Raw genomic sequence first — 26,654 nt, 5'->3', positions numbered from 1 at the left:
TGATCTCACTTATATGCAGTATGTTGTACAATGAGTACTATATGAACTAGACCTTATATGGAGGTTGCATTCTTTAATAAACGTGCATGTTCTTGATATATGCAGTATTGTGCACAATGTGTACTATATGAACCACATAGATTATATGGAGGTTACAAACTAGTTGCAGTATGGTGTACAATGAATGCTATGATATACTGGGGACATGCTATAAGCACATGTGGTGTTTCCTTTATAACAATGGGATGATTTTAGATTATTGTTGTTGTTGTTGTTGTTGTTGTTGTAGGGTTTAACACTATTTTTCAGCACAAGATAGGCTATACGTGCAGCCAGTATAAATAGTGAAGGAAGAACCCAGGAAAAAACTGGAAAGAACCATTGGCCCACAAGGAGCTACTGGCAAGCTTTCTCACAGGAAAAAAATGGAAAGAACCATTGACCCACAAGGAGCTACTGGCAAGCTATCTCACATACCCTAGATCCCAAGCAGACAGAGGTGAGATGGCAATGATTCAAAAAGTGAGCGCTTTAGACCACTAGGCCATACCCGATTTCAGATTAATGTGTGTGTGTGTGTGTGTGTGTGTGTGTGTCTATATATATATATATATATATATATATATATATATATATATATACACATAGAGTAAGATAATATAATAAATATTAAATGCTGAGAAGTGAAAGCTTTAAAACTGGGTCCAAGTAAATTGTAAGATATTAATTACCTGTACACCATTTCATTTGTCGAATTCTCATCAAATGCATAATCAAATCTAAAGTTTTGGTTTTCTAGATATTTAGTTAGGTCCACCTTAAGTTTTGGCTCGTGGACTATCACATTTTCTTTGTTCGGGACAGTTACCACATCTACATCTCGTTTGCCTAATTCTGAAAATACCAAATACAACATAATGCATAATTATATTACATTTTAATCAATGTGGGAAAAGATAACTATAAATGGACATACTTTTGAACAATGAATTATGATTATTCAAAGACAGGCATGACACAAAGCAAAATATTATATACATCTCAAATAATCTGAAAACAATTAAGCATGGAGAACTGATCAAATCAATAACCTTTAAAAGTTTCAAGGAAAATCTATTAAGAAAGAAATAAATGCAATACAGTAAATGTATAATAAAACTATACATCTAAAGTAGTTTTAAAACAGTAAAGGTTTCAAAATTATTGATTACAAACATGAAGTTGTTACAGTCTTATTTCTGTACTTTTGTCCCCTCCAAAGCTTTGTTAACTTATTATTACCTTTTCTATTTAATGGTCTCTTCCTAACACATACACAGATCTGATGATTTACAATTGGGTCGGATGATGTCAGTGGACGAAAGTCAAGCTGTGCTCTGTACTCTCTGATGATCATGAAATAAGTAGAAATAAACAGTAAGTAAATAAATAAACAAAAACTATTTTAATTAATCCATACAATTACAGGTGATGCTCTCCATATGCCAATTTGATTTATGCACTTTCATTTGAAAGCTATTTATAATGAACTAATAACTTTCAATCTGTGCCACTGTGCTCATTTTAACGCCATCGCCAAAACCATGTGCTGTGACTTGCGAGCAGATCACATATGTATTGTATGTATTAACTATTTCAAAATTATGAATCAGGGCTGTTCCAGTAAAACATATATCCCACCCCACCCTGGGGATGGCACTTCAAAAAAATTTTTGTAGGAGGTTGTGTTTCAAACTATTTTGATTCTGACAGTGGAATGTTGGTTAGAAAAATCACTTCTGTTGTGGGCTGTGTTAACAAAATGAGAAATCGCTGGTGGGGTTGTAAGAAGAAAAAAATGAATATATATTTAAAATCACATCTAACTCTCTCCTAGTGGTCTAACATGAATAAAACATTGGGTAGAAAATGATGCCGGTACCTGCAAGTACACGTAATTTGTACGAATTCGTGTACTTTTAACCCTTTACCTCATACAACCGTCTTTGGACGCCTCTACAAAAGTCGCATTGAAGCAACTTTTGACGCTTCTACAAAAGTCCCATAGAAGCGCCTTTTGACGTCTGCTGTAAACATCAGCCATTTTAAGCCGGTTTTCGTAGCGCCACCTTCGGGGAAAACCCCTTATTAGATACTACATTCATTTCTGTGAATGACAATTACATCAGATCACGTGGTCACTGTTTATGTTCTGGTCGATATCTGCTATTTAAAGTAACTGGGTCGTAATCTCCACTCTCCAAAATGGCGGTCGCGGATTTCATTCAGTACTTACGAAGTTTTCATGATTAGAATCACAACTATGAAAGATTCAATAAACTAGGTAAAGGCTCTGATATTGATATAGGCTGCAATTAGTTTTTATAAATTATCAAATTTAGATGACTTAGTGATGTAGACACAGATGAAAAACTTGTAAATTTCGAGTATGAGAAATGGCAGCTCTACGGTTGGTCACACGGCCTCACTGACATGACGGTGAACGAATTCTCTCCAGATTTTAAAGCACATAACAAATTCTTCCGTGATAAATAATTACACAGCTATAACAATCGGACTTTACTCTTAAATTGTTCCACATGTAATATATGTGTACCAAAAATGTAAAATGGTTAAAATTGCTGTTACACGTAACATACACTACATTGCTTAATAGTTCACAGGCAAGCTATGCGTATGCGGTCGACTAGGTAACCTGTGTTCTATGTATAGTGAGCTGCACTTTGTCACTATGCTCTATGAGGTAAAGGGTTAAAGCAGTGATAGGCATTCTGCAAATTACGTCAATGTCGCAGATATAAAACCTGTGCTTTGCGTAGTATGCAATTTTTATAAAACTTTTAACTTTAACAGTGCATTTCGCGACGTAATTCGCGCTGCCAGTAGCGGTCTTGCAGCACTTATGTGACATCTAGATAGCTGGCTACTTCGGTTCAACATGAATGGCTGTTAAACTAAATTGATATGTTCATTGAGCCCTGAAACTAGCATTTTATGGACGTTTTAACCTTATTTTCATCATGGAAGTTTTACAAATGCATGTTTTGAATAAGGGCCACACTGGAAACCAAAATGGCTGAATAACAGGGTTTGTCTTCAGATGACGTTTTCAGTCGGCAAATACTGGCTGGTGATAGCTATGATGACAATGAATTTCATGTATATCGGTCTGTTGGACATTGGGAAAATGTCACTGGAAATACCAGTGTGTGATTTTGAGCCCAAAATGGATGTTGAGTGCGAGTCCAATGTATGTGTTGGATGGACAATATGCTGGTTATATTTATTCAAGATACCCATGTCTAAACAAGCAGACAATGGGAATATTGGACTTAAAACCCTAATACAGCATTATGGAAGAGAAAAAATCTGGCATAAAAGGCAGCAATGCACTGATTCAAGGAAGTGAATCTTTGGCAGAGTTCATGTTATTGAAAACTCAGAGGTCTTGGAAATGCTTAATCACACGTATTTGGATGTCAATTTTTTATCAGGGATGCAGAAAATCACTTAGGCGAGAGTCCTCTGTACGCATGTGATAGGTGGGTGGCAAAATTCAAAGACTTGCCTGTCCTACTTAGTGGGAAAATGTGTAAATCAATTAGCTGTGCTGATATTTACAGAGACAGAATTTAGTGGCTGAAAGCCCCCCCCCCCCCCAATGTACATGTCACCAATATGAGTACATCAAAGGAACATGCTGCAATAACTGGACGGCAAGATCAAAGGCTTTGACTGGCAGCTGGGTGGGAAAATCTACTGATATTTACAGTGCTTGAATTTACAGGCAGAAAAACTGATATAAATTAGATCATGAGCTCTCCAAATTTTAAGTTACTGAATTTTAATATCATGGTATTTGCAGAGGTTTACAGTCGGAACTGAATTAGTACAGCGAGTCCTGAATTCTTGAGTTTTGTACAGAAACATGGAATCCAAGCAGAATACATCAAGAAATGTAGAGGTTTTCAATCTTGGATATAGTCTCCCCATTGCATTTCACATTGATATGCATATTCACAGAACATTTAGTATAGTAGTAGGAAAAGTAAGTGACAAATTTAGATGCATATCATAAACAAGACAAACAGTATGCGGGGGGGGAGGGGCAAGATCAGAAGAATAGGCTGGAATGGAGGAGTATAATAAAAACACTAATGAGTAGAAGTGTGCCTCTTTTTTTATGTGTGCAACATCATTTTCTCAGCTTCAGTAAGAAATTACATCAAAGGGAAGACAATAAAGGGTGTACAGTTAACTAAACCAATGTGAATTTTGCTACTTAAAAGATGTATCGAATCAATTTTAACCTTCTGGTTGTATCTGTTCTGGTCTGTTTCTGTCCATTCTGGTGATTATGTCCACCGAATCAGTATGGTTGGAGAAAAAATTTTGGCAAATTTGGCAGATTATGATTACAGGTATACACTGTACTTCTGCCTGAGAGATGTGAATAATTTTATTTCTTGGTTTGTTGATTCTGGTTGTTGCTCAATTCAAATGCATCACTCAAAATCATTGATGCATTCTCATACTTTGTTACAAATATTTATTACAGATGCATGTCTCCAGATATTGGTGAATATAGCTCGAGTAAGTTATAACAGTTCTTGTTGGAACAATGGACATTGTTAGAGAAACTTGAAGTGAACTAAAATGTCAACTTTTGAAGAGCGCATGATGCAGAATTGCTTAAGACTTCTCATATGGTCACCATGAAAAATCCATTTGTACAAACCGATGATGACTTTTTGGCAACTGTCAGAAAGGCATAACTGACGATATTCCAAGGTCTACAAAAATTACTAGAGTCAAAATTTTTAAACTCATATAGCTGTGGCAAAAATGAAGGACTAGTATCTTTGCTGCTGTTGCCACAGTTGATTAGTTGGTTGATTTAGTCTGGTTTGGTTTGTTTTTTTGGTTTTATTTAAAACAATATATTAGGTGGAGGAAGAACCCCGAAAGACCACCAACCCAAACTGGTTGATCTGTGACAAAAACTCACTCTGTGAGATGTGCAAGTGATGTAAAAGTAAGCACCTTAGTACACTTAGGAACATGGAGCCTCTGTTGATTTGATGTTTATCTCCAACAGCCGAAGTCATTTAGACATGAGATCTCGGGGTTTCGGTAGATCATTATGGTCTTCACACCATTTTCAGATGAAGAAAATCTATATATGGCAGCCAGTTTTACTTATGAAGAAATTCCAAGTACTTTTGAGACACCAAACACCACTTATGTCGAACCACTGACCTTCCACAAGTAACTGATAATATTCTCATTTATACATTGAAGGCAAGTAATCACATGACAAGCATCTTGTACCACTCGGCCATGGAAGCTCCTCAGATCTGTATCACAAGACAAGCATCTTATACCACTCTGCCATGAAAGCCCATCAGGCCATAGGTATAAGTCTCATATGAAAGACTAGAAGTGGGAGACAGAACTGTGACAACTGGATTGAAAGTGCAGAATATTACTGCTAGGCCATCAGTGATGATGATGATGCTGTTGACAATACAGTTAACTGCAATGACATTGATTTTAGGAGTACTCTGGGAAAAATGATTCCTTGACTTTCATGCATTTTTAAAAACCTAATTAATGATAATAAAATGTCTGACTTGCTATATTTCTTTTGTTTTTTTTTCAAAACTTTATATTAGTCTTGCAACAAGCATAAAAATAAGACATCGGTAACTAAAATATATGTTCTTACAAGAAATGATATAGTGTAAAAGTAGACAGAAATAATGCAACATCACTTCCACAGGCATTAATGGGTTTTTTTTCTGACAAATCATGAATTATAAGTTTACCAAAACATTTATTGAAAAAAATAATAACAAGGAATCATAGCATCTGATCACACAGTTAAAGCAATATAAGATTTAACTGTTATTTTCATCAAAAGCAGCATGCCTGAGAACAAAGAAAAATAGCAAGACATAGTGATCACTTTAGTAAACACAGTTTAGTAAGGATACAAATTCATGATTTCTGTATTAGAAATCCCCATTATAAGATCTATATTCATGGACGTTAAATTAGTAGGTATTAAGGAACTGATCAATGACATATACAAATAATAAGCCACCATGAAAATTTGTGAGTTCACAGTATCAGAGACATACATGGCTGACAAACAAAAGGACAAAAGATTGATTATAATGAATGAATACAAATAAAAATATGCAGTAGATTATATGATCTATAAGAATTCAGTAGATTACCTCCAGCCAGCTGTCATTTAAATCGCTTCTGTCCCCAACCCCATATTAAAATCGCTTCTCCTGCCCACTAACCCATAGCCAAAAATTATGTTTAAGAAATATGCTTCTGTAGGGGGCAGTGTTTTTCGATTAAAACATATCTGACGGTGGATCATAATTTTTTTAAATTGCTTCTGTTGTGGGTTGGTTGAATTTGAAAGTGCCTTCCCCCCTGGGGGGTATATGTTTTACTGGAACAGCCCTAAATAATCACTACTTGAAAACTTAATGATATAATTTGCCCAAGAACTTCTTTACTTCGAAATTATCCTAAAGGGAAAATTCCTTTTTGATTTACACTAATTTTCTATTCATGCCATAACCTCAGGAATGCATCTATGGTGTAAATCTATTACCACCTATATGCTTTCAAAAATAATACAGAAATGACTGCTCCTTCCAATACGAGTTACTTCCCTTTGACAAAACAGGAGCTTCATGTATGAAGACTTGAAAGAAATGGTCATGGTATTGTCTTAACACATTAACACCTGGAGGTTTTTGTCATTTTTGTCTGAAATTTGAGTAGGAAACACATTTTGAAAGCTATTTCTGAATACATCCTAAAACACCCACTTCCAGGTGATCTTCTAATAACATACTGCCTAGTTGTGTTAGAAACATCGTTTTTCATTGGCTATTTGGCTCACGCATGAGCAGAATGGTAAAAGTTGGAGTTCTTTATTTTTATTTTTGCTTAACGGATTAATTATTTTTGTATCGAGACCACTCTTTATTCCAAATGCACATCTTATCCTACTTTTTGCAAAGGTTCATCTGTCTGTTTGCAGTTCATACCGGTCTGCCTTAGATCTGAGACCAAAAAGTCTAAAATCTGGACACAAAATCGGATTCCAACCACGGGCCAATTTTGGGTAGAAAAAAAATTGGGTCCAAAAAATGAGGTTTTTCCCTCTGTATTTTGCAGTGCATCTAGAACTTCCAGATTATTTTATATCATTGTCGAGCAACATCTGTCTACCTTTCTATAACACCATCCACTTTAGTATATCATCCATGACCTTGACGCTACAGAGCTCGGCAGTAGGCTATTACCTCCTGCCACGTTAATTCATCGCCAGGGGTTAATGTGTTAAAGGGAATCAGACTATTCATGGAATTTTATTTTCATGACAAAAATCTTTCCAAATTTGCTTCTAAAAAGCCATGAAATTCATTCTAAGCCACATGAATAAGCAACATTATTTTCACACACTGATATTTGCCCCAACACTATACATGCATACAAGATGCTACTAAATACAAAATCTGAATGACATTTATGGTTACCTTCTATTTCGGATATAACAAGTTCTGGATTTGAAACTATGTTCTTGATTTTTTGCCAAACCAGGATCATGAACAAAGGATGGTATCCCCAAATAAATTATCTTACACATTTTCATTCATGAATTTTCATGTTACATTTGTGATGCAAATACCGAAAAATATCTCTAAAATGACAGATGAAGGGTGTGTGTGTGTGTGTGTGCATGTGTGTGCACATGGTACATGTGTGTGTAACGGTTGCAATGTTTTTTCACAGATAACATTCCAGGTCATTTCCAGGATGAAATTAATTTTTTCAAGGTTCACATACGACCATTACTGAAAGAAATTAAAGAACAATTTAGCTTATAAAACATGCATTTTTTAAATCATAAGATGTTTCTATTTCAAGACTCTCCCAAAAGACGAGTCATAAAAGATGATTATGCACTAAACCACAAAATGATCACATTAAACAAGTTTGACTACTGTATATTCCTATAAATCTAAAGCCGTTCCAATTTACAGAATAAAACTTTCTAACTTTGGTGACCTGCATTATGCTTGTATAACGAAGCAACACAATGAACATAAAGAAATCAGAATAATCAGTTGTAAATCAAGAAAGCAATCTATATGCATGTTATACAAAGTAAACATTTCCTATCACAGAATGAAAAAAACAATAAATGCAAATTATTGGAATCTTATTGAGAAAAGAAAAAATTTAAACCCTGAATTAATCTGTGCCGACAACACTCAAAACAGGATTTTTCAAACAAACCAAACTCCTTAAAACAATTCAATTGAAAATCCATTTTTTTTCAACATGCATCTGATTGTAATGCAATAAACCAGTTCCCAAACCTGTAGTAATATTCACATGGGCTCGTATAACTTCTTAATATATAATAGCGGGGAGGACAATCTCCCATTTCTTCTGCGACCTATTTCAGATCTGAAACCAATACTTTAAGTTCAAGCTACATGTCACAGTGTAATAGTTTAGCACCAAAGCTCAGCTCAGAGATTTGATATTTTATATTACAAATCTGACTTTTCAACAAAGTGACAGTCTGTTTTTAAATCTGGGTTTCCTCCAAATATTCCCACCCCATTTTTGACATTTGGACATTTAGGTTGAGGTGTGAAGTCAGAGCAAATGCCTACAGAAAAATTGGAACTTGACACCACCACTGAGTATTGGCATATGGTAGTCACTTATCAGCTGGGCTAGCAAACTTAAACAACGATACAGCGAGTCATACCTGCATGAAACCGATAGGAAAATGATTTACTCAGAGATGGCAAGTATTTTAATTGTATTATCTTTATCTGTATTAGCTGACCAACTAGACAAAACTTGACTTGGTACTTGCCATTTCAAACTACATCAGAAGTCCAATAGTCATGTGACATCAACAACAAACTCCTCTCCAATATTGTGGTACAAAATTTCAAATGTATTAAAATTAAAGTCAGATACATTCTGTAAAAACCAGAAGGAACATACAATTCTCAACATATTTAGTTTGAGAAAAATGACCAGAAACCTGTTGCAGTCGCAGCAATCTGGACAGTAAGATTCATCAAGCAAAGAGCACATCAACATGGTACAACAAAACCCAGGTAGTTATTCTCAGAATAAATATATAGAGAATAATGAGTTCTTTCATTATTTTTTTTTTATTACAATTAGTGTACAACTTTCATTTAATTTTTTTTTTTACAATATTTGAAATGGGTTACTATTGATATCATGTGACTAGTGGACCTATGATGTCCTGAAATGGTGGGTTGTGAGACTGGTGTACTCTTGTATCTAGCAATGCAAATAGTGAGTACCAGGTAACAAAAATGTCATCAACACCGAACTTTTATCTAATCTGTCAGCAAATTTAAAAAACAACATTTATATACTCACAATTTCTGAGAAAATAATTTTCATCTTGATTTCATGCATTTATGACTCACTGTAACAGTTATTTAATTGTTTTTTATTCTTTTGCAATGGCAGCTTGTGATGAGCATCATCTGTATGAACTTGAAAGGTCTTCACATGAGAATGCTGTCTAGTTTGATCAAATTCTAAGACAGTTTTGGAGAAATCATTTCGAGATTTTTCTGTTTTTAGCAACAGTGGCCATACCTGATGGTTCATAAGCATGACTGGTATAAAACATAAAATCCTCTATGCCAGGATGCTATGTGTCAAACTCGTGAAATTGTGTTGTGCAGAAGTTGTTAATTAAAATCCTTTTTTAGTAATGGTGGCCATATTTGATAGTGGACTGGCATCATATGTACAAATCTGAACGATCTTCAAGTCAGCATGCTGTTCAGCAGTCTTTTTTCATGTATTCTTTTTCTAAGTAACAGTCGCTATATTTGATGGCAGATCAGCATCTTTTGTTCAAATATAAAATGTCTTCATGTCAGGATCAAGTGCCATCCAAAAGCAGTATTGGACAAGCTACTGTTTTAAGGTTTTTCTACTTTAATAATGGCTGCCATATTTTATGGTATACTGGCATTGTTTGCATACACTCTAAAAGGTATTCAAACCAGTATGCTTTCAGTGAAGTTTGGTCAAATTCTATGAAGTGTTTCTGGAAAAGCTATTTGAAGGTTTTTCTGGGGTTTTTTTTACAAATCGTGGTGATATCTGACAGATCAACAGCCCCTTGTATAAACTTGAATGGTCTTCATGCCATGGTGCTTTTTGTCAAGTTTGGTTCATTTCTATTCAAGTTTTGGAGGTCATTACAAATGTTGTTCTGTTTTAAGTAATGGCCACCACATTTGGTGATGGAATAGTACCACTTACACAAAGTTGGATGAGCTTCATGCCAGGATGCTTTCTTTTAAAAGTCTTTAAAAGTTGTTTTTATCTTATTTCAGTAATGATGGCCATGTATGATGGTGGCTTGACATTTTTGTACAAATCGGAAATATCACATGCTAAAAGTTTGTAAAATACTATATCTTAAAAAACATTATTTAAAGGTTTTCTATTTTTAATGAATGAAGATTTTTTATTTTTAGTAAAGTTGGCCATAATTTGAAAGGGAATTAAAATCATCTGTACAAACCTGAAAGAGGTCTTCTGCCAGGATGCTTTCTAAATTAGCATCATCTGTACAAACCTGAAAGAGGTAATCCTGCCAATTTGTGTTCCATCAAATTTTACCAGATTCTCTTCAGCCGTATTTGAAGACACCATTTAAAGGTTTTATCCTCTTTTTTGTAATACCTGATGACAGATCAGATTTATTTGTAAAAATCTGAAAGCCCTTAATGTCAGGATTCTCTGTGCCAAACTTGGCCAAAACTGATGTTTTTTGTGTGGAGAAATTTAAAATATGTTAATTGTTGATGGACACACGACAGATGCATCTTCCTTGACCATACAGCTGTGTGAACTAAATTCCTAATACTAATTACAGCAGTGCAAAAGGGTCAAACCTTTTTTTAATTAAGATTTACGCACTTATGCTAAGTATTCCCAATGCCTAACTTTCCTTTATCAATCTAATTACTGCTTGAAAATGCAACCAGTTGGTATACTCTTTTTATAAGAGATATACAAACATTGTTGCTCAATATTTTAGCCTGGTTATTTTTTCAAAAGGTTAAATCCAGAAAATCAAGTACCCACTAAATACAAATTTTATTTTTTAAAACAAAACATGAAATTTCAACTGATCTGCTGCAATTTACCAAGACAACCCTAGCAACTGCAATGTCAGGGGTAGATGCACAAGCAGGAAGTTAAACAGAGTTCTGTCCTTCCTTGGGATTTTTTTTAATGTCTTACTTAATCATAGCAAGGAACTCCCAGTTGGGTTCAGATGTGTCATACTCCTGCTCCACATGTTCCTTAATGGCCAACTGTGCTGCCCGTCTTTCCTTACGTCGTAGTTCGATTTTCTCCACTTCCTTCACACAGTTTGACTTCCTCCGACCTGAAATGCCATAAACTACAGTATGCAGAATTCAGTTGTACATAATAAATTTAGCTTTAAGAACTTTCAAGGACATAATGGCATGGTGTGTCTTTTAGTCCTATGTAGTGCAGAAGCCAAGCTTTCATTAGCAGAGCTGTCCAATTTGTGAAACATAGTCAACATCTAGGTCCCTTTGTTTCCAAAAGTTTCTAGCAGGTAACATATGGTGCATCAAGATGTTGATCTCTCCCGAGGCAAGACAAGTTAAGCATATGCAGGAAATCTTAAATTTGGGGAAGGGGGAAGAGGAGATATTTCACAAATGCGCAACCTAGATGCAACCCAGAAATTGTAATGTTTTGTGAAACTTGGGCCAGTCTTTGAAACGTAACACACACACACACACACACGGGTCACACCACCAGTCAAAAGGTATGGTCACTCAAAATGTACATCTAAAATATCACCAGGTGAAGCCATTTTTGCTTTCCTAGGTGACTTAGTTGCCCACTTTGCCTAGTAGAGTGATCCATGAAGTCAACTCTGATGAATGTAAATATCTCATTTTGATATCACAATGACTATACAAATATGAATTGAATAAGGTAACAAATATTCAAACAGCAAAATCACGTATGTGTTTCAGCACTAGTCAACATCTTTCTGTGAAGCTCTCTTCCAACAGCACTGACAGGAAAACTGGAGATCAAAGTTTCGAGAACATTTCATAAAGCTGGCAGCCCGCACTGACAGCTTATAGTATAATTGCTATTTCATTCCATATTCAGACTGATCCCTTCTTCCTAATCAAGGTAATCCAGGCACAATGTAATCAAGGTAATCCAGGCACAATGTAATCCAGGTAATCCTGGCACAATGTAATCAAGGTAATCCAGGCACAATGTAATCAAGGTAATCCTGGCACAATGTAATTGTTGCATGTTAAACACTGCTGACTGCTATTTTCAGTGCTCTGAATGCTTACCAAATTGTACCAGAGGAATGGAAAACTTGGTTCATTCTGGGTGAATAATACAACAAATATGTCAAATCACATTCATCCTAGACATATTACTTTGCAAAAACTGCGTGGGTTCCAGTCCAGGATTCGGCCAATGTGGGTATGTGAGAAAGCTTGCCAGTAGCTTCTCGTGGGTCGGTGGTTCTTCCCGGGGGTTCTTCCTCCACCATTAATAATGGCTGCCATACATAGCCTATCGTGTGCTGAAAAATGGCGTTAAACCCCACAACAACAACAACAACAACTTTGCAAAAACCTTTCTAAATTAGCAAAAGGAACACACTTATACAGGAACTGCAGAAAAAAACACTTGACACAAAATGATAAAAGATTGGATAAAAAGATTCAAAACGATAAAGTGGGCAAATTTTGATGAGCAATCTTAGTACATGTGTACTTGCACCAAGTCAAAGGAAAAAAGAGGCAGGTAGTCCGTATGTTGCCTAAGACCAAAGAATCAGACTGGGATCATATTGTAACTGTAGGAGGTAATGTTTAGTTTGGACTGGGAACTTGGCATCCTAAAAAAGGTAAGAAATGCTATAGTAGCAGTCTTGTATTTTTGCTATTAAAAACAAATTTTTTGAAAATGATCATACTGGATGTCATTTAGGACCAAACAGACATCAAAATAAGTCTTTTAGTGAAAACCCAATGTCAGTATGACCATCCATCCACTCAGGAAGAATAGTAATAACAGACTATCTGATTTGCCATTGTAGACATGGTATTTGCCAAGGGGCCATTTTGGATGTCTGAGGGACAACTATTTTTACTATAAACAAGACCTTGGCATGCTTCATGACAATCCTCCCAGTAGGTCAGGAGGAGAAGCAGTAACGATATGCTATTGGACAGAAAATACAAGGAAAGCATTCATACTAGAATGCTTTCTGGTCAAGTTGTATTGAGCAGCTTTTAAAAGTGATTTTAATGATTTTTTTTTATGGTGGATCAGAATCATTTTAAACAAACTTAACTTCATGCCAGAATACCTTGTCAACTTTGGTAAAATTATACTGAGTTTTTGAAAGATTAAAAGGCCCTGAAGCCCAAAATTGTAAACAACAACAGTGTAAAGCTAAAAGGCCTTGATTCCAGGGAAATGTAAACAACAACAGTGTAAAGCTAAAAGGCCTTGATTCCAGAAAATGTAAACAACAACAGTGTAAAGCTAAAAGGCCTTGAATCCCAAAATTGTTAACAACAACAGTGAAAAGCTAAAAGGCTTTGATTCCAGAAAATGTAAACAACTGTGTTTAATGCTGGAAATTGTAAACAACAGCAAACATTTAAAAGGCCTAGATGTTGGAAATTGTAAATAACAATGCTGGATGATTAAAAAGCCCTGATGCTGGAAATTGTGTAAAACAAACAACAGTGAAAGATTAAAAGGCCTTGGTGTCAGAAATTGTAAATAACAACAGTGAAAGGTAAACTGCCCTTGATAATGGAAATTGTAAATGACAACTGTGTACAGACAATGCATAAATTCACTCCACCTTAAAGACATGTGAACTGACAGTGAGATGTTTCTTGCTTACTCTATGGTTATACCATAAACAAACATGTGTGCTAACAATGTATATAATGACAAAAGTATAATATCAAGCTACAATTATTACATACCTGCAGCTGTAAGATCAACTTTTCCAGCAACTGAGGGTTCAACGTTTGCAACTTTTCCATTCTGCTGTATAGGTGGACGGTTTGTGGCATAACTCTGTCGGGACCTTGCAGAACCCACTAAGATAAAATATTGCAATTATAACATAAATTGTTAAAATTCTTTATCCTGTATCCAGGCTGTCTGTAATTTTGTGACATTTTATATCATTAGAATCAGTGCAATTTGTACATAAATTTCTTCAAAACTATATTTCAACCACTCTCGCAAGCCATGCGGAAAATTTTCCTTTATTACCTATGGCTCCCTGTGACAAGATTTCTCGATTTTTAAAAATATGCATAAGCAAAAAACATGTCATCAATAACAGCTATTAAACCTCACTGAAAGCGCCATTTTTATCAATCGATAAAGTGTTTGGAAGAGAAATTTTTATTGGCTCATTCAAACATCACAAAAAGTCAGGGGTTGACTTTCCAATAAAGTTTTACACCAACCTGCAATGATTGGTTAAGCAGATTTATGGAATTCATAATAAATTTAAAAAATCTTATCACAGGCAACCACAGGTGAAATGGGAGTGTAGTTGATCTTCACACATGGTCTGTGACAATGCATTTCCATATAATTTTTGTCATATCCTCAAGTTCAGGGATATGTTCAGGGATAAGCCAAACAGAGCTTCTGAGGGCAATGTTCGAAACATAAGACATCCCTATCCATTAGCAAGGCTGCAACTTTTTTCTACATATAAACAACTTGGTTTAACTTACTGCCTTTCTAAAATTAACAAATTGGTAAATGTGTAAATGAACATGCACGTGTCTATCTTTGATGCAGGAACTATCCATTCCAATTAAATGATACATTTCCACATCCTTGGTTAGGAGAACTGTATGGGATTAATGTTCACAATATTTTATGTTAATTCTTTTATTAAAGTATGTCTGAACAATTTTCACACTCAATGTGGCATTGCCTGGAAAAATGCACAAGTTGACGAAAATTGGTAATAACACATTTCACAACAGTATATATCAGACTGATTTACAGATAATGCTGATTTAAAAGAAAAAAATATAAACAACATTATTTACCATTAAAAAACATGTTACGAGAACCTTTGATTAGTTAACTTTTTTTGTAAAGAAATACCCTTTCAAGTTTGTATAGCAGTGAATAATTTCTAAGTCATTGTAAAGCCAAAGAAAGCATCCCATGCACATATCCAGGTACAAACAACTGCATTATCTGGTCTCATAATTGAGTTTTTCATCTCATAGTTACATAGTTACATAGGTAACAATATCACTATAATCCTATTGATGTTTTACTAAAAGTGACTTATATATACAACAAAGACCAGTCTTAAAAACTGAATCGAGACACAAGAAGAGGTAAATGATGCACTTCAAAAGAAACAAGCAAGCTGAGTGAAATATGATATGCACATTATAACAGCTGTCAGCTACTTAGTAAGCCTAGCAGATAGAGGGAAAAATTGAGTTTCAAGTCATTTCAATTTGATAGCATCATTTTGGTTACTGTAAACTGTGCAAATGTTTGGACATTTTGGTAAATGGTGTAGCCTTATCTGCATGACCATTGTGAATCTTACATGAACCCCTTATACTCAATAAGCAACTTCCCCAATGGGCTCATCAACTTTTGGACAATAAATGTTTCAGGGCAATTAGCATATCATGTGAGAAAAAAATATTCTGTAGTGCTGCAGCATGAATCACAATTAACTTAACTAAAATGTCTGCCAGAACATATGAGAAAAATATTTCAAGGGACTGATGCTCCAGTGTCCAAAAAGGATTGTCAAAAATTCAAGCAAACCACCAATTCTTCATTAAATGTTTAGTGTTAAAACCATCTCTGATACTCTTAGCAAACAGATTTTCAAAAATAGCTACTGTAGCAAAAATTATATATAATATTGGCACCATTTTCATAAAAAACTAACCAAACACCATTACAAGAGTTTTAGTGAAAACCCCACGTACATATATGCCCACACATTCTGGAGAATTACTGCAAGATTTTCAATATGTTCATTGTAGCAGCCTTATTTGCAGTCAGATCAACAACAATTTCATTCAGGACCAACTAAATATCATAATTAGTCTTCTGGTGCAAACCCCGTGTTGATAAGACCTTCCATTTAGAAGGAGCAGCAGCCCAAAAAACCCAAAAATTTCAAGATGGCTGACATGGAAGCCATACTGGAAACCGTATAAGAACCATTTTCATCTAGTACCATGATAAGAACGTCTTCTGGTGAAAACCCAATATTGATATGACTTTCCAAGCAGGAGTAGCAGTAAGATTTTTCAAGATAAACACTGTGGCAGCCATATGGAATATCACAACAGTGGACACAATACGAAGTCTTCCAATGAAAACCCCAAGCTGACATTACCTTCCATTCAAGAGGAGTGGCAATAATAAGATTTTCAGTTGCTGTGATGGCCGTACTGTATTTAAGATTGGAACCATTGTCATTTAGGACCAACCAAACATGAAGTCTTTTAGTGAATACCTTACAATGATATGATCATCTATTCTGAAGTAGCAGAAACAAGATTTTCAAGATGGCCACTATGGCAACGATATTGGATCCAAAGTGGAACCATTTTCACTCAGTTCAATCTAAAGGTTTTGGGTGAAAATGGAATGTAGATATCATTTTCCATTCAGAAGTAGCAATACCAAGATTTTCAAAATGGTTGCTATGGTATCAGACATACAAAATTTTCATTTAGTACTAACTAGATATCTTGTCTTTTAATGAATACCCCATGTCGATATAATCATCCATTCAGAAATAGTAAATAGATTTTCTAGATGGCTCCTGCAAAAGTTATACTGAATGTCTGGGCAGCACCAATTTGATTCAGGACCCACTAGACCTTCACATGAATGTGCATGAAGTTCCTTGACAATCTTCCATGTAGTTTATGCACAGTAGTGATTACAAACATAAGCTAATGGATGGATGGATGGACATCGGATGATGGACTGCAGGCCATCCAACAAGTTTGTTGGTTGTTGTTCTAGGGTTTAACACCAACACGGAGACCAGTATAAATGGTGGAGGAAACCTGGGAAAATCCCCGAAAGAACCGCCGACCCACAAGAACTTAATGGCAAGCTTTCTCACATACCCACATTTGCCGAATGCGAGACTTTAACCCATGCAGACAGAGGTGAGATGGCAGTGATCCGTAACAGTGAGCGTTTTAGACCAATTGGCCACTCAGGGCCCCCAAGTTCTTTTGGTTTGTAACCAGTAGTGCTAAAATGGCAAGTGCCTATCTTATTCAATAGTGCAAACAGATGGACAGATCATTGATCTAATTCAATAGTGCAAACAGATGGACAGAACATTGATCTTAATTTTAAACAGCATTATGCACTGAATCAACTTTTTAAAAAAAAAACAGTTCCGTACAAGGAAGCCATTGATTATTCCATTGCAAATATAGAAGGATTTGCCACAGGCATAAAACTGCAACAATGGTTAAATTTCACACAACTTCTCAATTAAGAAAAAGGGAAATACAGTATACATCAAGGATGAATGGCTCCTATACCTTTATCAACAACTCACATTCTTCTAAATTCTTTCACACAAATTATGGCCTGAAGGTTTTATAAAAATATGCTCAAAATCAGACAATATGAATATCTGATTTATGTGTCTGGACCAATCAGATGTCGGAAGTTTTAGGTGAGTGATTTTATAACTTGGAGCCAAGTTTTTTTGTTGTCTATCATGTAATATAATGTAATGTACATGAATACTCACAAATCAGTTGCAATTTGTATGCATAATATTCACTGACCTGTGAAAAAAATGTTTTACCTCTGACGGGTCTTGGTGTAATATCACCACCTCCATTGCTCTCAGGTTGTCTGTTACTCTAATAATAAAAAGAAAAATACTGCATTTGTAAAACATGACATCATTCAAACTGATTGTCAAATGATTATAAATCATAACTTTTAATAACATGCCAAATTTTCTTCATGAACCTCATCTTGTGACCATGTACACTGTAAACCAATGCGACAAAAAACAAAACAACATCCATGGCAGTATGGCTGACCTGCAAACTAGGAATACTGAAAATTCATTATTTAATATGGGGCATCTATCTTTGCAGACTTTTCAACAAAGTCTAAAATGTCATCTTACAGCATGTGATTCAATGAACAAATATCTTAACAATGATATAAATTTATGCAAACCCTAACCATGAGAAACTAAGCTAATATAATATAATCATAAATCAGTGAACCATCAAATACAGGTTTCAGTGATGGCTGTAGTACACTTATAACACAATTACATACTAATTGAAGATTCCATATGTAGTAGTGCCTCAGAAAATGAGCTCAAGGCAAAGGTTACTCAAAATCAATGACCCATAGAATATACATGTAGGAATCAATGGCCAATACAATATACATGTAAGTGGATAGGTACCAAATTTTTTATTGAAAAGTATTGTACTCTGCATGACACATCTAAATTCCAACTTATGTAACTGTGCAACAGTCTGAGAAACTGACCTAAAATGCAAACTATAACCTAATGGATAGAAAACATCTTCACTAGCCAAGTTTCTGATAACCCTATCTATACCTTGGCAGATCGAACAGCTATATTGGTGCTTTGTTCTAACGACATCTATTGGATTTCATGTGTTGTCTCCCTTAGTATGTAATGGCAATTAACCAATTGCATGGTGCATTGTACATCAGCCAAAAACAGTGGTGGCAAAATAGGTTACTCTGTAACTTTAACATCAAAAGTATGACTATGTACAAGAGCGAAGCCATTACAGGCATATTTGAGTGTAAGGTATTTGTGCAACACAGACTGGCACTGGAAAATTGCTTATCTATCAGTCCATAAAATTTTAACAACTTAATTTTGATTGTATGTGGTGGCTTACCGCCACATCCAATGAAATTCACAGACCTGAAGCACAGAAATATCTGCTCAATATGCCAAGGTGTAGATAGGGTTATTGGAACCTTGGCTAGCGAAGATGGGATGGACAGATGAAGTTGTCTTCCATTGCAATCTGTCCATAAACATTGCATGCATGTCACAATTGATTTTGTAGCAAGTCAAGACAAATATCAACTGTTCACCTATTGCATACACTGTCAAAACTACCTTTCTTCATGCGTATCAAAACACTGCAAAAATGTTTTGGGACTCCTATTGACAAAGGTAACTTGTGACGGTTAGTTTCTTGCTGATCTACCAGACATAATGGGGATTTTATAGTCAAATAAAAAAATAATATGGACATGTTCCATTATTAAAACTGAAAATTGAAACACACAAAAAAGACAATGACACAATGCAGTGAATATAAACAGATATACAGTACTGAATCCCATGCAATGTCTGCAGTTTATTGTTTATGTTCTGCTGTGTTTTGTGATTATTCACATATGAAATATAAAAAGTTACATAAATCTCCTTCTGAATTCAAAGTAAAAAGGCAAAATTATTAGTGCCTTACTGAATTTGAACTGGAGTTGGCTTTAATACTAAGCACCCATTTTACCACATGGTCACGTAACCATCTAAGAAAAACTTTGAATTTCATGCTTGTTATTCACATGGCAGTGAAATTATTTCTTGTTATTCACTCCAGTGAATTATCACTTTTATTTTACTTCTAAAATCCAGCAATTCATGTCCTACACAGCCAAATATAATCCAGAATTATATATATATATATATATATATATATATATATATATATATATATATATATATATAAATAAAACACGATGGTTGTGGAGTCCATAGAACTCAAAGGTATTATAGTCCAACCAAGACAGCTGAAGAAAATGATGCATGTACCAAAAATGGGTTGGGTGGGAGTTGTTTTAATTTTAAAAAACAGGCACAAAATTTGTGCTTTTGGTTAAATAAAGACAAACTAGTCTGAAATACACTTGTATATTGATAAATTACATTTGTTTAGTACGATCCATAAACAGGGGATAAGGCTATTCATAGGAAAATGAAAACGTGAAATAGTTTAACAGATCTTAGCAAGATACCCCATCAAGGGTATGTTCTGAATATTCATCGGAGCTGCTTGATCTCATCTATACTTGTGTTGCTGTGCCGAAAAGCATAAAAACAAACCAATCACCTCATCTATACTTGTGTTGCTCTGCCGGAAAGGACCAAACAAAACCAATGATCTCATCAACACCTGTGTAACTGTGCTGCAAAGTAACAAACCAAACCAATCATCTTGTCTTGGGGAAGAAGTTTTAAGGATGAGAACTTCAATTTACTGTGCAAAGACAGATGGTAAGTATAAACTGATATATGTGCAACCATCATAGATATCACAACAGTGAAAAAATGAATTTGCTCTATTTATGTGTTCTAAGAGACAGACCATCTTTTTATTAAGGCAACCCATCTGAAAATAAGACAGTCCCAACTTTTGCCATCCTGAGTAAAAAATTTCACAAAAAATGTATGACTCAATGAATACATATGATTTATGAAAACAGAACAAAGGGTTTTAACTTTTATCTACTTGCCCAGGGCAACAAAAAAGAAAGCAAGTTAAATGTCTCTGGAATCTGACAGGCTAATAAACTGGAGTTTTTCAAAGTGAAGTGCAATAAAGTTACAAATGGACCATTTCATGGGACTACAATTAAGTACTCACTGAACAACATATATTGTTCTCATCTCATTTTCCACTGTTTGTGGATCATGAGATAAAAGTTCTGAAATCATTAATTGCATGATAGATCAATAGCATGTGGTCTTGTAAATACATATATCTGCCAGCCGTACTAGTGTGTATGAAAAAACGTATGAACCAATTTAATTCTGCACCAATCTGTGATTGATACTTTTTTAGCCAAAGAGATTTTTAAAACAAATGAAACCCAAAATGAACAGCATGCTCCAGCTACATAAACATGAAACAATAATTTAGTACTACACCAATATTTCAGTGTGTCACTTCTGCCAAACAGGTGTCCTTTCTTAATAGACTTGAGTCCATATAGGGTAACTGAAAATAACTGACATATCTTCCCGAAATTAGCATACTCCATGCTTAGATGTGAAGCAATCATCCATCTCAACAGTATTAGACTGAGTTCAAATTAAAAAGAAATCCGACTGAAAGATGGACACAATGATATAGAGATTGAAAGGCATGACTGACTGATACCTATATTTGTGCATGTGTATGTATGTATGTATGTAAACTATATACATGTATACATGTATGTAAACTATATATATGCATGCAATTTCCCTAAAGCTGGATGAATTAAACTCAAATTATGCTAGGCCTAAAAGAAATATTTACAATAAATAATTGAACAACAACCCAGTGAGCAGAATTCTTCTAAAATGTATTAAACAGCAAGTGGTAAATACTGAAGCTACCTGGTAATTATAGAGGAAAAAAGTCAGAATGCTTTCACCTTACTAGAAAATGAGGTATTACTTGTATGGTCACAAAATGCCAATGTTGAATATAAACAAAATTAATCATCCATAAACCCTGAGACAACCAATCACTCTTTCTGAGTTCACTGGGGATGATCACAGTGATTATTAAACCTCAAAGGGTACACAAAATCCTACACGAGATAAGACACAAATACAGTTGACATTTACATTAACAAGGCACAGAAATTGCAAAAAGCAATTCATGTCCAGTAAATAATTTTATTAGAATCTGATACAGGTTGTACTTGGTATAGAAAACATAACTTACACACAGAGGCATATAAATATAAAACAGCTGCTAGGTATGTGTAACCAACCATTTAACAGAATGGCTACCAGACAAAGTGCTATTCTAATGGGTTATTATAAACTGATCTGTATATTTTTATTATACGAGTATGTTATATTAAAAATTGATATTGTTTTTTTTAAACTCCATACAATAGAGATCCTTCTATTACGCAGCCCAACTTCTAATTTATTCATATCTTTAAACATCCTTTCTTTTCATTAAATTGCAAAGCAGAGGTTTCTTTAATTTGCTGTGTATAATCAGAGACTCAAACATGTACACACAGAAGCCCCTTGCACTAGAAGAATAATTTAAATTATGCTAAAATTAGGATGATATGCAAGCAGATTAAAATGTCACATACCACTAAAAATAATATAAAAGAAAGATTCTAACCACGTAATCATTATGACCATGACAATATTGATCACCGTTGTATTCTATTTTAGTTGTTTTCATTTCAATTGCAGTGTGGTAGCTGCTGTTTTATTAATTACAGTATTCAAGCTCTTATAATAATGATGTTTATTGTATGCTAGGCAGTGAATTACTGGATTTTCTGAGAGTAAAAAATCTAGATAAAAATATAATTTTTCACTGGCCTTCAATAGTCACCGATAACATTATAACCATAAAATTTTAAGTTATTCTTAGACACTTGTGTAGTCGAGAAGTTAATGATTGAGTTCAAATACAACAATACACAACTTATTTTCTTTTTTTTCTTAATGAGCTATTTTACTTTAAATTGTTAAGGAGAATTAAGCTACTGTTTATATTTTCTGTGCAAATAATCACAAAACACAGCACAACATAAACTGTAAACTGCTGACATAGCGAAGGATCCAGGAAGAAAATGCTTCTTCAACCTGTTATACTATAAATCTTGCCAGCCAATACATGAGCATAAAACAGAATGAAAATTTGCTTCCTGTGAGTGAATAACTGATATATTTCATCCGTGGGTGAAAATAATTTTTACTCCTATTTACTCATTTTAAGTAATATCCTCTATTTTCTCCCTTGTTTTATTATCTCCCTTGCACAATTAACATATAATGATACTTAATTTAATACATAAAATAAAGCTACACCGACAAACTTTCAGAAATTATGAGATTAGCTTTCCTTATTTATTTCAATACAAAAAGCAGAGGAAGATTATGCATAATTTCTTAACATTCTATATTTCAATTTTACATACAACTACATGTCACATTTTATCGATGTTGTAGTTTCAGGCCATGTATTCCCTTTGTCTTCAAGACAAAATATTTAAAAAATGGCTTAAGAAAGAACTTTTGCTAGATTTGATGATTCCTTGGTTACCAAAAAGTATCATTGTAAATCCAAATATCTTCATGAAACTTATCGGTACTTGTTAAACAGCAATTTCTAGATTTTGGTAATATTATCGTAAATTTTGACAAATGGTATTATTATCCTAAATCTTGATTTGAATAAAGCAACTGATTCAAGATACATGTGAGTTTCAAACCTATTAAAACAAAATTCTTTAACATTGTTCACAATGATAAAACTTCATTTCTGTTTAAGTAGGACAGACAGACAAAACTGGAATATGGTATAAATGTTTCCGTTAAACAAAAAGACTTTAATACCACAATATTTACTAATGATGCTTACTTAGTAGGTAAGACAGGCAAGACAGGAACTCTTAGACGTATACTGTATGTACTCGCTTATACATCAAGTCAAACTTCAAACAACAAATGATTCTGATCTGCTATAACATAATATGCCTGCTGATCAGGGTCTATATTGTTTGTTCTACTGCTTACTCCTAACAAACTGCACAGACCCAGATCTCAGTCTGTGAAGTTTGCAGTTGGACTCGTCTTATAAGCAAGTATAATGCTGCAAAACATTTACACGATTTATGCTTTTCAAATCTTTAACACAAAACTGTACAATTATTGACAATTGATGCCCACCATTGCTGCCAAAAAAGTTACTTCTATATCTCACCATCACAGATGAAACACATTCCATCAGTATACATAGTGTTCTGATGTGATGAACTATTAAAAGGAAACAGGTACAAGTAAAGTTTTTGTACAATTAACACTGTAAAGAAATCTTTCCTAAATTGTGATTTTGAAAAGAAAGCAAGAAAAATATGATATGTTACATGGGACGTAGTCTTCATTTTCAATGCACCCTTTAAATCAAGGTCTTTGTTGGCCTAAATTGAATCTACTTTGCTTCAGGCAATGACAATGTTTTATAAGGATTAATCATAAATGACCGTTTTAGATGGAACTTTTAATCTCACAACCCAATGGGAAGTATATGAATTTCTATAGCTTGGGTACACAATGAGCCATTTTGACAAATGGCCCTTAAGACTGGATAACAACTGAATGCCAAGCACACAATTAGAGCATGAAAAATCTGTCAGTAATATTAGTGTAAAAATACATTTCTCATAAATCACTATTTTACACTTAAATGGTCAGTGCAGAGAACTGTAAAACCAGCTGAAGCACAGAATGAAAGTAGTCAACCTGCTATGTTCAACAGAAGCAAAACAGGCCCTTGAATAATGTTCCTATTCCAGCTGGCTTTCATTTTGTTTAGTGAGACTTGGCATGTTCACAGTCTGAATTTCAAAGAAAATAACAAAATACCTACTGTTTCTGTAACCCAAGACATAACACAAGTAAATGTGCCATATTAAAATACTCAATAGCTGAGTGACTTTGATATAGTACAACTGAAAATTCCTTTGTTTTCAACTGTCCATTTGGAAAATACAATAAAAGCATACAAGCTTAACATCTTCTGAAGACAACATAAAAGCAAATTCAGCTCACTTCAGTTTTGATATCCCAAAACCCATACACACCCATTCTGTTTATAGCCATGTATATATCGCTGTCAACAACATCTGAATACAAGTGTGATGTCCCAATAAATGCTTGAAAAAACTGTCACTCTTGCAACTTGTCACAACAGTCAATTGCTAAGTTTGGTGAAATTCAGGGCAGAATTAAAATGAACTCTAGGGCGTAATGTATCTACCACATGTTGCCAGTCCATCATTCATTATCCCAGCACTACAGGAGGGATGAGGGTGTTGTAATTAGAGGATCACTAAGGTTCGCAAAAGCTGGACATTATTAAACTTGTGGCATAAATTTAATATTAAATCATTACCCATTTGAGATTCTTTTTATCGCATAGCTTTTTATTTAGGTTGGAAAGAAATAGAAGTAAGAATACATAATTTTCAGCATTACATTCTGACTTAAGACCCTGCACCTTTCAATTCTTGCATGTGAAAAATAACTCCAGAAAAGAACTTTTGCTGTATTCAACAATTTTATAACAAATAACATTGAGAAGTATATTCTTTATTAAAGATTATAACAGGTCAAAATGAACTGTCCTTCCAAGCAAAAGTCCATTTGCCATGGACAGGAAAAAATTTCAAAAGCTGATTGCTATTGGAAATTCCTACGTGTAGTTACATAGTTCACTTGGTTATTTCTGCTTAAGTGGAAGCACCATATACATGAATTTGTATTTTGCTGTTCATAACGTTTCCTTCAAAAAGTGTGTTTATTCCACCACAAACATTCACCACAGATGCAGTATTGGATCCAGCAGAAGAAATATAATTTCAATTGTTCGATATTTCTATGAAGGAAGTAGTACTGATGCAGAAACTGCTGAATATAGACATATTACTGAGAACGGAGGAGATGCCAGTGCTGATTTGCATTCATTTAGCTGTATTTATTAACTGATTGGATGCTTTTTGCGACCAGATTGCAGGATTTTGATTCAGAAGAATGCAGTGGTCATTCAGTTTCTGAATATAATATTTTCGTGTCAGAAGGGAAACCAGCATTTGCTGACATTCTCTTCATGAAGGAGTTCCGTTTTTTTAATTCCTATTGGTTGACATTTAAACAATGCATTTCCTGGATGTGGGGTACACGGTCAATATCTTGTGTTAGTAGTGATGTAGAAGGGTAAGTCTGCATCACAGAAGGCCATAGGATGTTTCTCTGCATATGAACCATAGATACTTACAGGGCAGCAAGCCGGATTTTCTGGATTTTGCCACCTTTTGGGTTTAATAATTCCAACATCCAGAGGGTTAAGACCAAATCTTGTTTTAGTCTGCCTTTCTGAAAATTCCAAGTATGTCTGACCCTTTGAGTCTTGTTTATCCTGTACATTTTCCCCAATACATATCTCTGCGTTCTGCCATCCCCTCTCAGACCAAAGTGCACCGTATTATAAAAAAAAAACTGTGGATAAGGCTTTCAGTTGCATCAACCAGATGGCCAGATACCCACAAAGTTTGAATTTCATCATCAGAAATTAGCTCTACTTTTCAAGGCAAATTTCCTTTTTCTTCATGCTTTAGCATCACCCACTGGCATAAATCTTGAGCTATCCTTGCCTGTATTTTCTTTGTTCATTTTCTGGACAATGGCCGGTTGTGTCATCAGCATCTGCTGTTGTGACTCTGCCTCAATTGTCGTTTGTGGAAGCACTGAGACTCAGATCTGCTGAATCATTGCTTCTTGCTTGTTGTCAATACCACACTCAACAGAACGAAGCCAAATCACCTCTGTAGTGTGTTTCTGTGACCACAGAAATGTATTGCATGTTTATTATGGTACCTATTGGATATACAGCATCCAT

At 34.7% G+C, this 26,654-nt stretch overlaps 1 protein-coding gene across 1 annotated transcript in view; it reads right to left on the bottom strand.

Annotated features, from left to right (window-relative positions):
- LOC149807484 (kinesin-like protein KIF2A) overlaps nt 1-26,654 on the bottom strand; it is a 95,807-nt gene that overhangs the window by 17,501 nt on the left and 51,652 nt on the right. Inside the window, exons 5-9 of the mRNA XM_089956922.1 lie at nt 18,020-18,077; nt 14,148-14,264; nt 11,368-11,515; nt 1,282-1,385; nt 732-894 (exon numbers count right to left, since the gene is read on the bottom strand). Of these exons, the coding sequence (XP_089813048.1) occupies nt 732-894; nt 1,282-1,385; nt 11,368-11,515; nt 14,148-14,264; nt 18,020-18,077 (590 nt within the window). The remainder of the gene's footprint in view (nt 1-731; nt 895-1,281; nt 1,386-11,367; nt 11,516-14,147; nt 14,265-18,019; nt 18,078-26,654) is intronic.

This window comes from Sinohyriopsis cumingii, chromosome 1 (genome assembly GCF_028554795.1).
Source record: "Sinohyriopsis cumingii isolate HCF-2022 chromosome 1, ASM2855479v2, whole genome shotgun sequence".
In the NCBI taxonomy this organism is placed as follows: domain Eukaryota; kingdom Metazoa; phylum Mollusca; class Bivalvia; order Unionida; family Unionidae; genus Sinohyriopsis; species Sinohyriopsis cumingii.
This window is presented reverse-complemented; position numbering and strand designations above follow the sequence as displayed.